Here is a 19,371-nt window from a genome sequence, read left to right as displayed (position 1 = left end):
AGTAAAATAGAAAAACAATGTAAAATTTGATAATTGCTTTGCCTTATACTTTTGCTTTACCACCTGTTGCTTGCAATGGGCTGCACATAACGCAAATATCTCAGGTTGTTCTTAAATCCGAGGTTAATCAAATAAATACAGCTATGTGGTGATAACAGCACCAAAACCTCTACTGTGTTATGAGGATCATGCATCATCTTTTGCAGATCGTCTTCCTCTTCTGTTTCTTCCTGATACTCCACATCTTCTTCCTTCTCCTTTCTAATTCCTGCTCTTCTTCTTTTTCCTCCTCAGTGTTTGATTGTTGCTCACATTGAATATATTATGACCCTTCCTTGATGAGGGTAATTCAAGGTTTGACATTTTCAAGATTGCTCATCTTCCATTGTGTACATGACTGTAATATAGTTACCATTTTCAGTAAGGTAGGGCTGACCTGGCATATTTTTTCACACAGAGCCTGAAGCGGTGTTCTCGAACCCGGATAAGGTGCAGAAGGAGGTGAGGGCCATTGTTACAAAGAATGCCACCATGAGCTGTGAGGTGTCCCAGGCCAAGACGGAGGTCAAGTGGTACAAGGATGGGAAACAGATCACTGCCAGCAAGCGAGTGAAAGTGGAGTCTGAAGGCAGATCCCGAAGGCTGGTGCTGGACCAGGTGGAAATAAAAGACACTGGGGAATACACCTGTGAGGCCGCTGGGCAGAAACTCACTTTTAAGGTCAATGTCACCGGTGAGTAAGACCATTGCCATTGGAGACCACAGGTAAGACGGCCTCTAGTCAGCTGGATAAGCCGTCCCATGTGTAGCCAGGAGACTTAGAACCACAAGTATGAATCTATTTTGGTTCCTATTTATCAAACCTTATTTTGCAATTCGGTAACCTGTTACGGAATCGCAAAATAGATTTGAGATTCGGTGTTTGAGAGGGTCCTGTTTAGAACATCCCTTCCAAATACCGAATCACAGTGGTATGTATGAATGTTTTGTGACCCTGAATGCAGTTGTAAAACATTCACAGTTTACCACCAGCTTCAAGTTGGTGGTAACCCATTTGCGAATGGGAAAAGGTCCCAAGGGACCCTTCCCCTATGGGAATGGTGGCAAAAACGTTGCTCTTAAAAAATGAAAGGAAACTTTTCATTTTTTTATTTTAAAGGCAACCCATTTATCATAAAGGAAAACGGGCTGCATAAAATGCATTAAAAAATTATTGCTTTATGGAGTATTATACATTAGGAATAGCCTAATTACCTAATTGAAATTCCCAGAAAATCCCAATTAGGTGATCACTGTTCCTAATGTTGATACGTGTGGCCCCTAAGTTCTAAATCCAGCTGTTCTATTTAGTTTAAATGTGTGAGGAGATTGATTTATATCTGTGTTTCTAATTTCATAGACTGTTTTGCAAAGCACCTACATACCTTTCAGTCTTAGCGGTGCTACTTGTGGCCACCATCTTTTCCCTTTTGTTCATCACTAGGTGTAGACTGGAACTTGTTTTTTTTCACCCAGAGTAATGTTTGTCTTTTTTTCATACTCCTTAATACTGTTTTCTGAGTCTTGTATAGTTGATGCTGCAAAGGTCTGTCTTCAAAACATGCATGTAACCAACAGGTTCCTGAAGCACAAGTAGGGTTTGTTTTGCCAGTAAAATGCCACATGAAGCACTCCTGCTCCTTGTTTGCAACTATTGCAGTAAGGTCTTTGTCAACCCACTTGTCACCAATGACAAGCAGAAGGTTTGACTTAATTTTGCATTACAAGATTGCGATAATGTCAAAATGAAGAAACGTCAATGACAAAATGCATAAATGTCTAAATAATTACTTTTTTCTCTATCATTTCTTTAAAAAAAGTAGTAAAAAGTCCACAGTTAATAGGAAAAAAATCCAACTATACTATTTTCCTCAAACCTATATTTTTTTTTTTTTTTTAAACCTTTATTTTCAATAGTGGCATACAACTTAGAGGCACGTAAGACAATGCAGCATCAAGACAATACATTACTGGACATGGTACATACAGAGGGCAGAGGTCAACTGTACGAGGGCTGGTACAATGCATGCATTTCACAGTGGTTCCTGGAATACAAAAAAACATTAATAAGAACAGAACCCTCTGAATCTTGCCCCCCCATTCGAGCAGGGGCGTAGGTCGCGGGGACTTTAGACCCAACCTGTCATACACAGGCAGTCTAGTAGGTCAGGCAGGAATCGCCACTAGTCACCACACCTCCCCGGTCGAAGCGGCATCTACCAGTCAACTTTTCCCGTCCCACCATAAAGTATCGTGTTACACATGTAGCATGCAATCGCAATTCCGTCGGGTGTTCTGGTGGTGGATCACGGGAGGTTAATCTTGAACAGGGCGCCCCAACGTGCAGGGCTCAGCGCACCGTAGCACCGAGGCTAACTGAAAAAACTGGCGGCTGTAGGAACCAGCACGTCGGGTCACTCCCAGAGGCCCAATATTTCCCAGGTTTCCAAAAGTGGATAGCAGCCAGTCGTGTACCCCATGATAAGTGGATCATGCTCATTACAGGCTACCTAGCGGGACCTCGTCAGTAGCCGTGTTATCTCACCCCAGTCAGGACGGAACTGGCCCTCCCCATCGTGTGATCTATAGTGTGGTGGGCGTGGTGTGAGGAAATCGTGCACGCTCAAGGGTCCGGCATCGACTCGTCATCCCCAGAGGAGTCGCCGTGATTCGCCTGAGCCAGCCAGTACACCTGCAGTGGGGACCAAAAATCGCTGGGTTTACAACAGGCCGGCATTAGTTCTGCATAAACGCCATGCTGTTCCTGGCAGTACTTGAGATCGTCCAGCCATTCCTTAAATTTTGGCGCCCTCCCCCTCCCCCACCTACACGCGATTCTTCTCTTCGCGAGTAGCAATGCCACATCAACATACCGACGGTCGGCCTTGGGAATATGTCTGGTGTAACCCAGCAGCATCACCACCGGGTCCATGGGCAGAGGGCCAGCTATCATAACTTGGAGCGCAGCGTGAACCTGTTCCCAGTATGCCTGAATCGCTCCACACTCCCAGGCCAAGTGAAGGAAATCCGCGCCCTCCGCGCGACATCTCGCACATCTATCGTCCTCCGAAAGGTGAAATCGTAGCTTACGCACAGGGGTATAGTAATATCTTTGTACGAATTTGTAGTGTATAATTTTTAGTCTACAGCTGGAGGAGATTTTGGCAGTGACTGAGCAGCAATATTTCCATTGTTCATCGGTGAGTGCAGACGGGAGCTCGGAGTCCCATGCGGCACGCGCTTTGGCCACTACAGGGGGACGCTGCTCACGAATGGCGGTATACAATTTCGACACCAAATGTCTGCCATCTGACACCAGCAAAATGTGCATAGGTAGGATCGTGCTCGGTTCTTCTGGAAAGCTGGGGAGTATATCCCTCATGCCCTGTCGTAGTCGTATATAATAAAACAACTCCATTGGCGTCGGTTGGGCGGTCTGGAATATCTGCTCCTTGGTGCGGAACCGTCCATCCTGAAACAGATCACCCCAGGTAAGAAGGCGTAATCGGGTGCACATGGAGCGGAATCCACCTTCCGTCAGAAGTGACAGTTTCGGGTGATATGCAAGGGGCATTGCCGGTGAGTAGAGCATCGAAGCCCCCAGTAGTTTCGTCACCCTACGCCACGAATCTATGGTGCAGGTGACAGTGGTAGCTGGCGTCTCAACATCTCCCACCAGCCCCATCAGCATGCCCCTGAGCGGCAGTGGATGAACGATCCAGTCCTCAGCAGCCACCTGGGGCATGAAGGGAGTAGGATGAACCCAATGGTAAGCATGCTGAGCTTGAGCGCTGAGGTAGTACACCTCCAGGTCAGGAACGTCAAAACCTCCTCTGTCATACGGCTGTGTGAGGACATTCCAACTTAGGCGCGCTTGCTTGCCTCCCCAGAACAAGCGTAGCAATTCAGTGCGAAGTCTCTTAAAGAAATAGGCCCCCGGGTAATAAGGTACATTCTGGAATAGATATAAGAACCGTGGGAGAATGACCATTTTTATCAGGGAGGCTCTGCCTGCCATCGACAGCGGCAGGGCCATCCAGCGAGTCACATTGTCAGTCAACTGTGAGATTGCCACCCCATAGTTCAGTCTAATCGTGTCCTCCCTGCTAAGCGACACCTCGATTCCCAGGTATTTTAAGTCAGAGTCGCACCACTCCAAGGGGTACTCCAGCGCAAAGCGGGTCACTGACGCCGTGAGGGGAAAGAATTGTGACTTGTTCCAATTGATGTGCACACCAGAAATGCCTCCAAATAAAACAAATTCCCTCAGCAGTGGATTGAGGTTGTCCTGTGGATGCCGCACATATAAAGTGACGTCATCCGCGTAGAGGGATATGCCTAACTGCCTTTGGTTGAACTTAAAGGCGCTGGCCTTATGTAGTTGTCGGATCCTGCAGGCCAGTGGTTCGATGGACAGGGCGAAGAGCAGGGGTGATAAAGGGCATCCCTGCCTAGTACCCCTCGTGAGTGGCATCTGTGCCGACAACGCACCGTTAACGATGACCCTGGCAACTGGGGAAGTGTACAGCAGTGTAACCCAGGCGATGAATATACGGGGGAACCCCATTCTGCCCAATATGGACAAGAGATATCCCCATTCCACCGAGTCAAACGCCTTGGTGGCGTCTAAAAAGACAGCAGCGACCGGTAGCTCAGGTGATATGGTGGGTATGAGAGAGAATAATGTGCGGAGGTTGTGGGATGTAGCCCTCCCCGGGATGAATCCAGATTGATCCGGCAGGACCAGGGTACTCATAAGGAGGGATAACCTAGTCGCAAGTACTTTTGCTAAAATCTTTGCATCACAGTTCAGCAAGGACAGGGGCCTATATGCATCAGTGTCCGCTGGGTTTTTTCCCGGTTTCAGAAGCGATGTGATCGCCACCTCCCTCATGGAACCTGGCAGTATTCCCTCCTCTAGCGATTCTTCGAACACCTCCCTCAGCACCGGTGCCATGATGTCGATATAGCACTTATAAAACTCAGCCGGAAGGCCGTCAAGCCCCGCAGCCTTGCCATTACTGAGCGACATGATTGCCTCCCGTATTTCGTCCAGCTCGAAGGGGCATCCCAAGAAAGCCCTATCGCTATCACTTAACCAGCAGAGTGCGATATCGTCTAGGAAATTGCCAAACTCCACCTCACCTGACTGTTGTGTTGAATATAAACGTTGGTAATGCTGCAGGAAGGTGTCCTGTATCCCTTTAGTATCACGGTAGGTCCTGCCCTCTCCATCAGTGATCTCCAAAATATGTGTGGAAAAACGTTGATGCCGCGTCAGCGCTGCCAAAACTTTTCCCGGTCTATCCCCCTCGCAATATCGTCTGGCGGTCCAATATTTGCTTCGGAATTTCGCCTCTCTGGCCGCTTCCTCTTCATAGGCTGACAGTTTGGTCCTAAAAGCCCTCTCTAGGGTAGGACAGGGATTCCTGACCATTTCCGCCTCTAGCGACTTGAGATCCGCTTCAAGAGCCGACAATGTACGTACAATTTCTCGTAGTATTCCACAGCTCTTGGATATAGTGACGCCCCTCACGGTAACCTTAAAGGCTTCCCATATCGTTTCGACCTTGGCGACAGATCCCTTGTTCCTAGGGAAAAAGGCTTCAATTTCCTCTCCTAGTTCCTGCTTAAAGATAGGATCAAGCAGGGCTGACGGGAAAAGTCTCCACGGGGGCCGTACTCTTGCGTAGCCAGGTATCTCTATAACCACCACTACAGGGCAATGGTCCGAATACGTGCGAGGTAAATGCTTCACCCGGACGATACCACCAGCTAGGCCCCGAGAGACGAAACAATAATCGATTCTTGCCCATGAGCGTGCGTATGTGGTAAAGTGGGTGCCCTCCCTAGTTCCCGGGTGTAAGTGTCTCCAACTATCCAGTAACCCTGCCTCAGTAAGTATACCCTGCAGCGCATCTCTAGCTTTTGTGTTATACTGTCCGCTACCGTCTGATCTGTCCATCCCTGGATGTATTGAGAGGTTAAAGTCACCTCCCCACACAATGTGTGTAGCCTCGGTCTCAAGCACATGACCCCACAATGACAAGAAAAATCCTGGTGTGTCAACATTAGGTGCGTAGCAATTTACAAACAATATCACATCAGTACCCAGCCGCCCCCACAAGAACACATATCTCCCCTCCTTATCTGCACCCACCCCCATCTTCTGAAACATCAGTCGTTTATCCACCAGAATGGCCACCCCCCTGGAATATGTGGAATAGGAAGAAAATTCTCTCACATTTGCCCATCTACTTGCGAACCTGGGGACACAGCATGGGCTCAGGTGGGTTTCCTGGAGCATTGCTATCTGCACATTGTTCCTGTCCAAATATGCAATCACATTCCTACATTTTCGGGGGTTATTGAGACCTCGGACGTTCCAGGACAATATGGACACAGTGGATAAAGCGCTATCACCCGCTCTCGTCATCACTATAAAGGAGCATGCGTACCTCCAGCCCTCCAGCTCTACGAAAGATCACACCCAGTAACAGTACCTCCGCCCCCACAATCCATCTCTGTGCAAGTGCATACACGCCTACATTCTCCAACATTCCCGCACCAGAATGCATACCATGTACATTACCCTCAATACCTCTGCCATTCTTAACAACATCCACCCCAACATGTGTCCCCCCCCCCCTACACACACACCTTCTCCACTCCCACAGCGTTACCCCACCCCCAACCCACTGAAGCAACCCAAACTTGCCAGTACCAGATTCCCACCCACCACCCCGATCCCCAACAACAGCAACTGTAGTCAAACCATGTGGGGTATCCCCTCCTGAAGGCACTAGAGATACACACCTACACACCCCCGCATTCCCATCCCACCCCGCAAGTGGCATACGGGGAAGTCAGAGAAGAAGGGGTGGTGCCTGGCATACACAAATCCTGCAAGTGTCAGCCGTCAAAACACACCTTCCAAGTTCCTTCACGCCTATCACCAGGCCAAGTCAACAGTGTGGACAAGGGAAGCAGCCCTGGGTCCGCCCCCTCCCACTCTCACCTCTTGCAGCTCCACCAACCCGCGCAAGCCCCAAACCAATCCAACAGTGTACATTGGGCAATCTAGCCTTCACTCCGTAAAGTGTCTCTATGGCCGTGGAGCAGCTGTCCGTGTCCCCGCGTGCAGGGAGGATCATCCTGCCGGGTGTAAGGACGAGCCTTCAAAACAGACACAAGCAATCCAACAAAACCCAATAGCCAAACTATCAAGACGGCTGCGTCTCCAATTGAGCCGCACCCCAGGTAAAGTGATGTGCCATGTCAGCTCGGCGCCCTAGTTCCCATCACTGCACATTCTTAGTCGGCACCACAGTGCAACAGTGCATGAACAGCCACATCCCAGCTGCGGATCAGAACACACTAGCGCCCACCATCGCCCAGAAGCTGGACTAGGTCGCAAGTCAACAGTTATCATAGGCACCGCAGGCTGTAAAGGTAGGTACCAGTATCCCAAAGCAACAGTGTCCAAAGTAAATATCAACAATGCAACAAGGAGCTATCGAGCAAATAATCATCAGGACATTATTAAGACTCATCCTGCTCGGCCGGGTTGCCGTCTGCATCCACCTCCTCATCCGCACGCCTGTCCCTTCTAGCAGCACGGAGCCTCTTCACGTAGTCCTCGGCTTGCTGCGGAGTCGTAAAGAAGTGTTGTTTACCCTGATGAGTCACCCTGAGACGCGCCGGGTAAAGAAGAGCATAATCCACCTGCATATCCCTTAATTTCTTTTTCACATCCAGAAATTTCCTCCGCTGGTCCTGGACCATGGGTGTGAAATCTGGATACAGGGAGAACTGAACACCATCACAGGCCAGGTTCCGGTTTGTACGAGCCGCCCTCAGCGCCACATCCCTATCACGGTAGTTGAGTAACCTGGCAATAATAGGGCGTGGCGGCGCCCCCGGTTTGGGGACCGGGCCAAGAGAGCGGTGTGCTCGCTCAACAATGAACTGATTGGAGAAGGCCTCTTTTCCCACCGCGGCGAGCAGAATGCGTTCCACATAGTCCTCCATTCGTCCGGTGTTGGTGGATTCCGGAACTCCCGTGACGCGGATGTTATTGCGTCTGCTCCTCGCCTCCAACTCCTCATTTTTAGCCGCAATCACTCTGAGGACGTTATCCATACGGTTGAGGCGCGTTTCGTGAGTGTTGGTTGTGTCTTCGGCAGTGGATATGCGTCGTTCCGTCTCTGTCAGTCGCTCCTCGTGGACTTCTATCTTCTGCGCTACCCCGTCCATCCTGGAAGAGAGGCGGTCAACCTTATCTACGATTGTCGCGAAGCCCTGCCGCATCTCGTCGATAATCAGTCGCAATTCTGGGGTCACAGGTGCAGGGGATGACTCTGCATTCGATGGACCTGGAGCACCACCAGTTCCTGTGGTGCCTCGCGTTGGTTTTTTGGCGACTGCAGGTTCAAAGGACAGTTTGGGTTGTTTTGCGTCGTTTTTACCCATAGCGCCCAGTGCGTTGACGCTATTCGGGGCAGGTAAACGGCTAGCAGTAGTAGGGTTCCTCACCTCCAGACTATGGCGCCCTGCCGGCTGTCACCCACGTGGCAGGCCTCCCCAGGCAATAAAAGCAGACGAGCAGGTCAGTGATTACCAGTGGCCTCTTGATCCCCTCTGCACCTCAGTTACGGTGTTCAAAGCGCAGTAAGGGCCCACGTGTTGGCGGCCAGGTCGCAGGCAATGCGCGCAGTTCCAAGTAGTCTCTGGCGCCAATAGCGCACAAAAGGTGAAGGGCAGTACAGCGACGTGTTGGCAAACCCGCTCCCACAGCACCACTACAACTGCCCCCGCTAACGGGCCGCCGCCCTCGCTACCGCAGGTCCTGATGGCAGCAGTGTCCTGCAGCTGTGCAAGAGAGGCCTGCAGGGCGGCGTGCAGCACGGCCGGGCGTGATGGCGGCCTCCGCCGTTAGTCCAAGCTGGGTGACCCGGGAGCGGCAGCCATCCCCAGGTATAGATCCCCGGTCTGTGTCTTGGCCCCACGCCGTCTGAGGTGGCGAGATACGCCCCTGTCCGTCCCCGGCGCTCGGTGCACTCAGCAGCTTCAGCCGGGGGAGGTCGGTAGGCAGGCGCGCCGCAGGGCCGGCTGCAAACTACCCCCCCGCCGCGTCCGTCTCGGGGGAGCTCGCAGATCCCAGCGCCAGTCTCTGGACTTGCCACTCGCTGCGGTGCCGGTTGATGGGGGCCAGACTCACCTCCGGCGGGATCCGGAGACCCGCCCGCCGGCCGCCCGACTCCCAGGCCTCAGTCCACAACCTCACGGCCCAGCCGCCTCGTGGGAAGCCGCGGCCTCGCGTTGGTCGGCGTCCGGGGCGCCGCAGCAGCCGTCTGCAGTGCCTTCTCCCGATGGGTGCACTCCTCGCCGATACTCAGGCGTCGGACCTCGGATCGTCACCAAACTCGGCCAATATCAGCAGCACACATGTATCCACCCTCGGTGTGTTTTTCAGGCGTCAACCTCCAGTGTAAGAGGATGAATGCAGGATGTTACTGGCCAGGCAGCCAGAGCCTCACAGAAGTGCGGCCATTAGCTCGTGCGCCCTCTAGCGCCCTCCTTCCTCAAACCTATATTAGCATAGAAATCGAATTACAAAAAAAACGAAAAATTGGATTAAAATGATTGGCCAAATTCAATTGCATATAAAATAACAGCAGTGCAAGAAGGTGGTCATGGTTGTGGTATCAATGTCCGATGCCCCCGTTAAAAATCAGTAAGGTACAAAACTGATCACTTATTATAGTGCCAATATTCCAAAGTTTGATAAAAAACATTTTTCATAAAAAACTGTTAATGGGGAATTTGTCAGGAAAAGTGCAGCAACAGCAACATATGATTAACACATTTGTGCATTAAATACATAGGTCTGATAGCAAGGTGTAATACCTTTTGTCCAAATGAGCTTCAGTACTTTCCACTGAGAGCAGGTGTTTCCCTCGGTTTAGGCCAAACGCGAATACCAGATATAAGGCTTATATTGATGGGATACATTTGACGCCTATTTTATTTACTGGTATCTATAGGGCGAACATGGCCCATCTATCTTCTTTGTTAGCAGTGGTGTAGAAATGGGGAGGCTGCCGAAACTTCTCAGAATCTACATAGTCAAAAACAAGATATATCCTGAGCTGGTAGCAATAATCAATAGGGTCCTTGAATAAATCACAGTCAAGATGGTCTACAAATCTTCGTTTATTATGATGTGTTTCTTCTCAACAAATCTAGCTGCCAACACGTGTATAATCTTTAGTGGTATAAGCCACAGACTTCTTCAGGGCTATTGCTAGAATAGTGTTTCTTTGTTGAAACAGAGATCCTTTCAAAAGCTATATAACATATCATCAAGATTATAAAATATGGAGGCTCTTGACAAAGTAGATCAATTGTTTGAGCAAATCTTCCCCATCATGGTAGAGCTCCAACTGACCTCGGACGTAGTGTAATCCGACACGAGTATCCAAACAGGGGGTACATTTGGTATTGATTTTACTTTACAATTGGTTGATGGTGGATGGCCAACACCTTATCCTTGAAGCTATCCTTACTGTAACCCTGGACTTTGTCACAACTCAGCGCAACTTTCACTCAGCCATCCTTTCTATATTGTTCAGAATCTACATACCTGCTACAATTTTGAGCTACATTCCCACCAGGAGAGAGATAATAATCAAGAGTCAAATTATTATTTGAGGAAAAGATTTGACAGTAGACAGACTGTTAGCCCACAGTGGGTCACACAGCCACCCAAGAGACATTTGGTCATAACACATAAGTAAGTTGTGAGGATGTAACATAGTTGGGCAGTTACCTTACAATCTGCTAGATAGTAATATTTGATACATGCAGCCGGTTGACATTTCACTGTGGCACGTCATTCTCATATAAAAATTGATGGCACTTGCGGAAAATCCTGTGATGCAATAACCTGCACAAATCAGAGGATTTTCTTTTGCCCGCCATCCTTACATTACGCAATAATGGTTTTGGTCAGTCATTATTAGGACAATATTATTTCGATGTTTTGAATCTTTATTTTTCCCCTGATATGATTTGAAATATTAAGGGAGAACATTTACAGACTGCTTGGGTCTTTTAAAACTTGCAGAATTCTGTCCCTCACATAGCTGCCCAGTTTCCAAGAGTTGCATCATTCTCATACTAAAACAACCTGGAGACTGCCTGCCTGCCTCTGTGTGTGCGTGTGTGGCTTGTGCGTTTATGTAATTTGTGACTGATTGAAATGGTCTGATGTCTGTTATTTTGAGTCAGATGAACATGAAGAATTCGGGAAACAACACTTACAACGCAACTTTTACAACGACATACCATTACAACAGAACCTTTACAACGCAAAAACTTTTACAACGCATGTATTTACAACGCATGTTTTTACAACGCAGGTACCTTTACAACGCATACCATTACAACGTAAGTATTGGTAAGTATATAATTATATTTTAAATGTTATATGTTTGGGGTAAAGGGGTATTTTTAGGGTTCAGGGTCAGTTTTGGGTTTTTGGGTAAAGGGGTATTTTTGGGGTTCAGGGTCAGTTTTTGGGTAAAGGGGTATTTTTGGGGTTCAGGGTCAGTTTTTAGTTTTTGGGTAAAGTGGTATTTTTGGGGTTCAGGGTCAGTTTTTAGTTTTTGGGTAAAGGGGTATTTTTGGGGTTCAGGGTCAGGTTTTAGTTTTTGGGTAAAGGGGGGTCAGTTTTTAGTTTTTGGGTAAAGGGGTATTTTTAGGGTTCAGGGTCAGTTTTTAGTTTTTGGGTAAAGGGGTATTTTTGGGGTTCAGGGTCAGTTTTTAGTTTTTGGGTAAAGGGGTATTTTTGGGGTTCAGGGTCAGTTTTTAGTTTTTGGGTAAAGGGGTATTTTTGGGGTTCAGGGTCAGTTTTTAGTTTTTGGGTAAAGGGGTATTTTTGGGGTTCAGGGTCAGTTTTTAGTTTTTGGGTAAAGGGGTATTTTTGGGGTTCAGGGTCAGTTTTGGGTTTTTGGGTAAAGCTGTATTTTTGGGGTTCAGGGTCAGTTTTGTGTTTTTGGGTAAAGGGGTATTTTTGGGGTTGAGGGTCAGTTTTGGGTTTTTGGGGTACAGGGTAAAAATAAATTAAAATTAAATTTAAATTAAATTACATTAAATTATATTTTTTTCAAATTAATTTACGATTATAAAATTAATATATATTTACCAATACTTACGTTGTAATGGTATGCATTGTAAAGGTACCTGCGTTGTAAAAACATGCGTTGTAAATACATGAGTTGTAAAAGTTTTTGCGTTGTAAAAAATGCGATGTAAAAGCATGCGTTGTAATAACATGCGTTGTATCATCATATATCCGAAGAATTCGACGGGAACTGAGAACGTCTTCCCCTGATTTTGGGTTTGGCATTCATGGTCAACATATTTAGATGCATCATGTATGTTAGAACATTGGAATGTTGAGCACTCCATTGAAGACAATGGGAGTGCTCTGGGCTTCTAATGACTGTTAGAAGCCCAGAGCTCCAACATTCCAATGCTATCTACACATGTGTTGCTGTGAACAAAGGCCTCACGGAGCCCGAGGGGATTTAAAATCCCCTGGGCTCCGTGAGACCTCTAGAGGCGGGACATTTTAATACACTTAGAGCCCTCCGTAGCTGGCTCTACTGGCCATTAAAGGCCCGCTCCCTTGCCTTCTGCTAGGGCCTTTAACGCTAGAGCGGGCCTTTATTAGCCAGTAGAGTTCGCTACGGCGGGCTCTAAGACTAAGATTATTAGAACGTTCCTCCCCTAGAGGTCTCACGGAGCCCAGGGGATTTTAAATCCCCTTGGGCTCCATGAGGCCTTTGTTCACAGCAACAACTGTGTAAGATAAGATTGGAATTTGGGAGCTCTATTGAAAACAATGGAGTGCTTCTAGCTTCTAATGGCCGGTAGAAGCCCAGGGCAATATTCCAGTGTCGTTCACAGCTGTTTCTGTGAACAAAGGCCACACGGAACCAAAGGGGATTTCAATCTCCTTGAAATCTGTGAGGCCTTTGTTTTATTTATTAGAGCATTCCACCCTCTAGTGCCAGAATCTTCTAATAGCCTTATAGCCCTCAGTAGCTGGGCTATACTGGCATTAAAGTCCTTCTCCCTTGTGGAATGCCCCCACATTCAGCTCAGGCCTTTAACACTGGAGCTGCCTTTATTGGTAGGTGCAGCCCACTACAGCGGGCTATATGGCTATATTCCATCACAGGCTCTAATAATATCCAAGAGCCTCCACAAACAAATGTAGAAGTTGAGAGTCTGGTGACAGGATTTGCATCATGCTAAATATTGTAGCCCATTCAAACGAAAGTGCTAATGTAATATAAAATGTTATGTATTTAACTTAAGTCAGTAGACATCCCTAGATTAAAAGTTGGATTATCGCCTGCTATTTTTGTTGTTATAACAGAAGGTTTTTCATCTTTAGCAAGATGTGCAAAATATTTAAATTATAGATGACCCCTATGAATTTAAAAAGTTGCTCTTTTCCCACTCTCAACAGAGGCTGAAGCAGTGTTTGTAAACCAGGAAAAAGTTCAAAAGGATGTGAAGGCCATCCTGACTGAGAGTGCCTCTCTGAGCTGTGAGGTGTTGCAGACTAACACTGAAGTAAAATGGTACAAGGAAGGGAAACTTATCACTGCCAGCAAGAGGATAAAGGTGGAGTCTGATGGAAGATCTCGCCGCCTGGTGGTAGAGCAGGTAGAGAAGAAGGATGCCGGAGAGTACACCTGTGAAGCGGCTGGACAGAAACTCGCCTTCAAGATCTGTGTCACCGGTGAGCTTCCTTTCCTAAATTTCATTACTTATTGAACTGCAAATGTATTTGATATTGTTTGAGAAATCTTCATGATTCAAGCAATGTTCGCATCTGTGGACCTCTGTACACGATAAAGAGAAGTTTCATAATTTACAGGGTCCTAAATTATATGAGCGCAGACACTGTTGATTTTAACGGTAATCCTTCCCTTTCACAGCGTGGCTTTGACTCTTTGTGTACCACACATACTTTATAATAAAAAATTCTTTATGCTAAGACTTGTGGACTCGAATAGGCATTCTCAACTGCTCGTACCTTTTACTAGAGGTAAAGAGTCTTTACCCCAAGACTTCATAATTTTTCATAATTTCCTATCTACTACATGTATTTGCAAAGAGGATCCTTACATTCATTTCTTTCTCATAGCCAAACATTTTGCACCCTGTATACTGCCTGTTCCATTTTTCTAAGATTGATGAGGGGTGTTGTATGTTTAAGGAGTTAAGCCACATCGTAGTCTTTGACTTGAAGTTACACAGTTGTATTGACCCTGTCTCATCTTCAAGCAGTCATGTGTACTTTAATCTTCTCTTTTGAAAGCAGCCATCTCTGCTTTGGTCTGGAGAAAGTTTACTTAATGTCTAGGATTAACTGCTCACTTGTGTTGTGAGTTACATGTCATGGAAGGAAGGTATGAGCCTCCTGAAGCCTCTAGGAGGTGGCTAAAGGTGATTACGGGTCAAAATAGTCTGGATTACGGATTAGCCGGAGACACACTACTGATCCTAATAAAGTTATTCTATGACTTTGTGATACTGAGCATGATTGTATAGTTACTGCCATTTTAGGATACCCCCGGCCAAAGATACATTGCTGCCCTTAAGCTTCCTTGTATTAGGCATTAATCAAACTGATCAAAGATTAAGCTGTCCAATAAGATTCTAGTGTTTCAATGCCACCCCAATGAACCCTGCACACATGTTAAATGTACCAGTTCACTGCATCGCTTGCCAAAAAGGACAGACACTTAATTACAAAGAGCTGTATATGTGGGCCTTACAATTGTGCACAATTTTCACTGGCTTCTCACCCAGTAAATCAAGGGAAAGGTGGTGAGCCCTCTGAATATAATTGCATGTGTTGATGAAAGCTCTGTGTTTCAGATTGAGAGGAGCCTTAAAACTACTCAAAAATTCAGGAGGAGCTGGTGTCCAAAATGCTGCTTAATTCGCTTTGTCAGACCTCATTCAGGGGTGATAGTGCAAGCTAGGACTACTGAACCTTGACTCTGGGGCTTTGGGTTGTTTGCCTGAAGTTTCAACTTGTAACGATTGTCGAATCTAACGTATGGCCACCATTGCAGAAAGGGGCTGATTCTGCCTCCTATCAGATGACTGTGGGCCTTTTAGGGAGTTCAAAAGTTTCTTAGAATTTGTGGCCGGAAGGGCAGATGAATGAGATTAATTCTGCCCCATGTGACATTTTTTGTTGTCTGTTGGGCCTATGCCGGACCTCGAAATGGCTGGGAAGCCTGTTTTGCGGGCGGTGGAGCCTGGTATTCTCGATACCCCAAGCTCCTGGTATATCCCTGAAAATGGGCAAAATTGTTGGGGGGATTGACTGGAGCTGAATGGCCTTGGGAGCATGCCATGGCTCTGCTCTCCTTAAACACTCTATAGCTGAATCAGCCTTCCCACCAAACAGAAGGGAGCAGCCGAAATGTTAGAAGATAAGATCACACCCACCATGTCCCATAGTGCATGGGTTGGTGATCTACTGGACGGCTTGCATTAACTTACCTTAAAGCAAGGCTTGCTGAGGAGAACGTATGCTTGCCAAATGCGTCTTCCTGTTTTGACTCACTGTTAGGGGGCATGGTTTAGGAGGCGTTCAGGTTCACTCTACTGTTGGATGCCTGTACTTTCAGACTTTGAAGGGGTTGGGTGCTGAGTTAAGAAGATTATGTCCCCTAGAGCAGGCCTATAGTGGCATGCAACCGGTCAGTTGACTGGGGTGCCAAAACATGGTTTAGCCTAAGTGCCCAGCAGTGTGTCAATGAATGCTTCATTGAAGGGCAAAAGAGGTCTGGTCGATGCCTGGCCAGGGTACAGGACCTCTGTCAACATATTTGTCTTGACCTCCATAGTGGGGCTGTTGAGGCCAAATACCTCAGCACCACTCCTATTCACTGTAGTCAAACATGTGCTTTCCTCTGTTGCTTGCCCATGGGTGGAAATCAATCCAGTTTCAGGTGAGGTGTCCAGCTCACCTCGATCCTGTAGTTCCATGTACCAGTTCTCTTAATCACAGAGTGAGACAAACTCTTCCCCATTCCCACCATTGTCGTTTCCATAAGGTTGGCTCAGGTCAGAGTCCGATGCCTGTGCACAGCTGCGCGGTAATGGAATTGTGTCTGGGTCAGATGGATTCGGTGGAGGCAGCGGCACCCCAAAATCTGGACGTGGCCTTGGTTGAGACGAGACATGCTTGGAGTTGAACACCACAATTGGTTGCCGTTCTTCTTCTGGTGCTAGCGGTAGGTGGCAACATCAATGCTGATGTGGTCAGCATGGTTTTCAGTACCGGTCCCAATGCAAGTAGTGATCCCGAATTAGGTTCAAGGGCACAGAAGGCACTGAGGGGGAACCCACTGGTGGTAGCCCAACTGGGAGTCCTTGCGGATTCATGGAGTCCAGAGGTGTGTCAGTGGTAGCTGGACGAGACTCTAAGAAGCCTATCATGATCTCTAGAAAGGCCTTGATCTTCTGCAACCTCCCGAAATGACCGAAGAACTCAGGATGATTCAGTACCAGGTATGGAATCAGCTCCTCAGTGGAACAGAAGGCACAGTAACAACCTCACTTCTTCTCTGAAGGGAGATCAAGAGTTGCGGAAAGGGGCTGTGTCCCACTTTCCCTGCTTATGTTTTTTCTTCGACATGAGGATAATCTGCCTCTGGAATGACTTCCAGAGTGGGCTCATCAATGGAGATATAGATAGGTAAGCACAGATTTTTACTTAACTACACATATATGTACCATGGCAATATAATGTCACTGTAGTATATATGGAATTATGAATAATAAATCTGTGCTCTGTGTTATTTATTTATCTTGAACTCATGTTCGGGATTTTATGTTTGTGTAAATCAGTTTGGAAAACTTGATATTTTGCCACAGAACCATTAACTTGTGAGTACTTTAACACTGTTCAAACAAGCCAGTTCCTTGTAGAGTACTTTTTAATCTCAAAGCTATAAAAGTTGATTCATTAGACTGGAGTGTGTGCTGTTATTGATTATCAGATTATGCACCAGTGCCCTAAAATTTGAAAGTTGTATGTTATAAATGTGGACTGGCCAGTTGTGTGAAAAGAGTCTTGTGAGCCCTAACAAAAGTAAGAAATATGTCTCCATAACCTCTCGCTAATATTAGCTAAATTATTGGGTCCGAATATTGTTCCATCCACTTAATCCACATTTGGAATGCAAGTTAGGATTTTATTTAACATCTTATGCATCGATAAGTAATTTATCATGACATTTATGTAGGGTCCTGTTTTCATTTTTGGTCCATATAGATTTTTAAAACATGTTTGCTTGCTCATGGAGTCAGTTTTAGAAAAGGCTTACTGATAGAATTCTTATCTTCTTAAGGACTTTTCCCCAAACATACCTTTAGAAAGCTGGATGATAATATAAGGATTATTTTCACCCAGTTTGAGGCACTTAGCTACTGAGTGGGTCAAGAACATGAATGAGGAATACTGGGGTTTCATTAGACATAATGTATATAATTGCATGTTATCAACATACTAGCTCAACTTTGTTTCTGTTGATCTGGCAGTCTTACCCTAGTGTCACATACACTTCAAAGTGAAATGGTAGCAATAACCAGCCATGGGGAGCGTGCAACAATTGTCTTTAAAAGGTGACCAACTACACCCATTGTTACTCTGAAAGTTAGGAAAACTCCTTAAGATAGCCCTGTCGATTTCTGGAATTAGAAGTATTTTCATTTACTGTTTTTTCTCATTGGTTTACATTTGTTTCTCACTGACTCAATAGAGCCGGAAGTGGCGTTTGCAAACCAGGAGAAGGTGCAGAAAGAAGTCAAGGCTCTTCTGACACAGAGTGCCACCCTAAGCTGTGAGGTGTCCCAGACGAAGACCGAGGTGAAATGGTACAAGGACGGAAAATTGATCACATCCAGCAAAAAGTTAAAGGTAGAAAGTGAGGGCAAATCCCGCCGGCTGGTGGTAGAGCAAATAGAAAAGAAAGATGCTGGGGAGTACACATGTGAAGCAGCTGGACAGAAACTAACCTTCAGAGTCGATGTCACAGGTAAATTCCGTATTTTTTTCTGTTGGCAAAAATGAACTTGGTAAATATTTAGAATCAATCATTTTTATTGAGTGGTAAAGTATCCCAGAACACAGCTCGACTGCCTACATCCACTGGCCGGCAGAGCTTATTCAAGGAGCAACAGACACAGCGTTCGGGCCTACACCCCGAGGGCGACCCCGCGATGGAAGCGTCGGACCATAACAAGCAGCCAGTGCAGATGCATGGTTACCATTTTAAAACAGAGGAAACAGACATAAACGAAAGAAACACCCCTTCACCCATCCCCCAAACCTCCCTACCGCCACACCCCCACCCACCTCCCCATCAGTCTCGACTTCCTCCTCATACTCTCTATCGCCACTAGACCCACCCATCACCACTCACACAATCTTAGCAGATCCCCCAAGGCTCTAAGGGGATAAGTTGAAGGATCTGGAGATACTTCGGGCACGTGACCTCTCTCAGGTCCCTGGACAGGAGACGCAAGAATGGGTCCCTCAGTTCCGCATATTCGCCACACTTCCCATCCATGCTTAGTAAAAGGCGTACCATAGCTAAAAGGTGCCAGAATCTTCTAATCCAATCCCGCGGGTCGGGTGAGGCCGGGGAACCCCATTGTGCCAGAATTACTAGCCGCGCTGCCAGTAAAGTTAATGCTATCTGCCTACCCATCAACGAGCTCAAAGGAAATGTTTTGGTGTGGGGGAAGCCCCAATAATGTATGCTCAGGTGCTCGGGGAATGTTATCTGGAAGGTATCGTCCAGGTCATCAAGAATCGCTTTCCAATACCGCTCTAACTTTGGGCAATGCCACAGCAGGTGCATCAGAGTACCCGGGGAACCACACCCCCTCCAACAAAGGCCTGATTTCGCCACATCCTAAGCCTTGATACGTGCTGGGGTATAATACTGCACGGTATAGGCAGACTCAGTAGCCTCCACATTAGCGGTGGTGTGATGCACACAATAGAAAACGTGCTTCCATTCCCTACGTGTCAGCAGGCGTCCCAGTTCCGTCTCCCAGTGAACCTGTGCCTTTGTACGCTGCGGCTTGGGGTGTGTCATAATCCTGTCATATAAGTCAGATATAAGCTTACAGTCGTCCTTTTTATAAACCACCCATTTTTCAAAGGCCGTCAAAGCACGAGACATAGAGGCAAAGGTTAGAATGCTGGGTCACCCAATG

The 19,371-nt window shown here is 46.9% G+C and overlaps 1 protein-coding gene across 1 annotated transcript in view; it reads left to right on the top strand.

Moving 5' to 3' along the window:
• The window catches only part of OBSCN (obscurin, cytoskeletal calmodulin and titin-interacting RhoGEF), a 1,012,031-nt gene that overhangs the window by 158,195 nt on the left and 834,465 nt on the right, over positions 1–19,371 (top strand). Inside the window, exons 9-11 of the mRNA XM_086941076.1 lie at positions 458–733; positions 13,583–13,858; positions 17,907–18,182. Coding sequence (XP_086797202.1) covers positions 458–733; positions 13,583–13,858; positions 17,907–18,182 — 828 coding nt within the window. The remainder of the gene's footprint in view (positions 1–457; positions 734–13,582; positions 13,859–17,906; positions 18,183–19,371) is intronic.

The sequence above is a fragment of the Lissotriton vulgaris genome, chromosome 10 (assembly GCF_964263255.1).
Source record: "Lissotriton vulgaris chromosome 10, aLisVul1.2, whole genome shotgun sequence".
Classification (NCBI taxonomy): Eukaryota; Metazoa; Chordata; class Amphibia; order Caudata; family Salamandridae; genus Lissotriton; species Lissotriton vulgaris.
Note: the sequence above shows the minus strand (reverse complement) of the source record. Positions and strands in the feature narration are given on the sequence as shown.